The sequence below is a fragment of the Buceros rhinoceros genome, unplaced genomic scaffold (genome assembly GCF_000710305.1).
Source record: "Buceros rhinoceros silvestris isolate BGI_N320 unplaced genomic scaffold, ASM71030v1 scaffold12396, whole genome shotgun sequence".
NCBI classification, from domain to species: domain Eukaryota; kingdom Metazoa; phylum Chordata; class Aves; order Bucerotiformes; family Bucerotidae; genus Buceros; species Buceros rhinoceros.
In genome coordinates, this window is record NW_010415855.1 from 15086 (window position 1) to 16100 (window position 1015).

Here is a 1015-nt window from a genome sequence, read left to right on the forward strand (position 1 = left end):
CGGGGGTGGGGCCCTTACCCCGCCCCGGGGCAGCCTGCGACAGGCCTGCGCAACCCCAACGGAGAAGACATTTTTCAATATCCAGTCTCTGTAACAACCTCCCCCTTTCTCCCTCTGTCTCTTTAGTGAGCATGAAAAGCCCATGCGAGCATCCACCCTCGTTTGCATAACCCTCCATCCTCCTCTCCTGCTCCGCTGCCAGCCTTTCCTGACCTCTCTCCATTTCTTTGTGCCTCAGATCAGTTTCCTGCTCTTGCGAAGCCTCTGAAAGCCGCAGACCGTACGTCCCCTTAGCTTCTTGGTTTGCAGTCGCCACTTGGTAATGGTTTTGCTGGTTCAGCTGCTGTCAGGGCTGGAGCACTGGCCAGAGCTAGGGGAGCATCAGCTGTGTCGTGTCTGGGCACCTTGATGGGAAGAGGGAATGGCTCCTGCCCTGTGGTAGCAGGGAAAGTGCTCCCCTGCCCTTCGCCACAGTGGATTTGGGGCATCTGTATTGGGCAGCGATGTCTTGGTGGTCTGGTTGTGTGCTGAGCCATGTCGGGAACCCAGAGCAGGACCCTGCAAATGATTTCTGCCCTTTCACTGCTTCTTCTGCTCGAGGTTTCATAAAAATGAGCCGCTCTCTGAGCACTCTCTTAAGGGAGCACGGGTCCAGCTCCTTGGCTGGTGTAAATCCCCTACGCTGGTTCACACCAGCAAAATGATGCTCCCCTTCTCTGGGGACCCTTCTGGGGACCGGAAGCTCCGTGCCACCTGCACAGCCCCACATCCACCTTGCCTTTCTCCTGCAAAAAGGTAAGTGGTCATAGGACTCAAAGGGTGTGAAAAACTGCAGCATCTTGGTGGCCTCCAGCTGCATGCATGTGATCCACCCTGCGGGACATGTCCCCAGGGTGCTTTTGGGACTCTCTAACATCTCTTTTCCCCCGTGGTCTCCAGTGGATGATGGTCTTGGGTTCCTGCCAACCTTCGGTCCCTGCTATATCAACCTCTACGGCAGCCCCCGGGAGTTCAC

General features: G+C 56.6%; 1 protein-coding gene across 1 annotated transcript in view; it reads left to right on the forward strand.

Annotated features, from left to right (window-relative positions):
- The window catches only part of LOC104494705 (dysferlin-like), a gene marked incomplete at its 3' end in the record, with an annotated part of 26914 nt that overhangs the window by 13140 nt on the left and 12759 nt on the right, over positions 1-1015 (forward strand). Inside the window, exons 17-18 of the mRNA XM_010137570.1 lie at positions 239-280; positions 940-1009. Of these exons, the coding sequence (XP_010135872.1) occupies positions 239-280; positions 940-1009 (112 nt within the window). The remainder of the gene's footprint in view (positions 1-238; positions 281-939; positions 1010-1015) is intronic.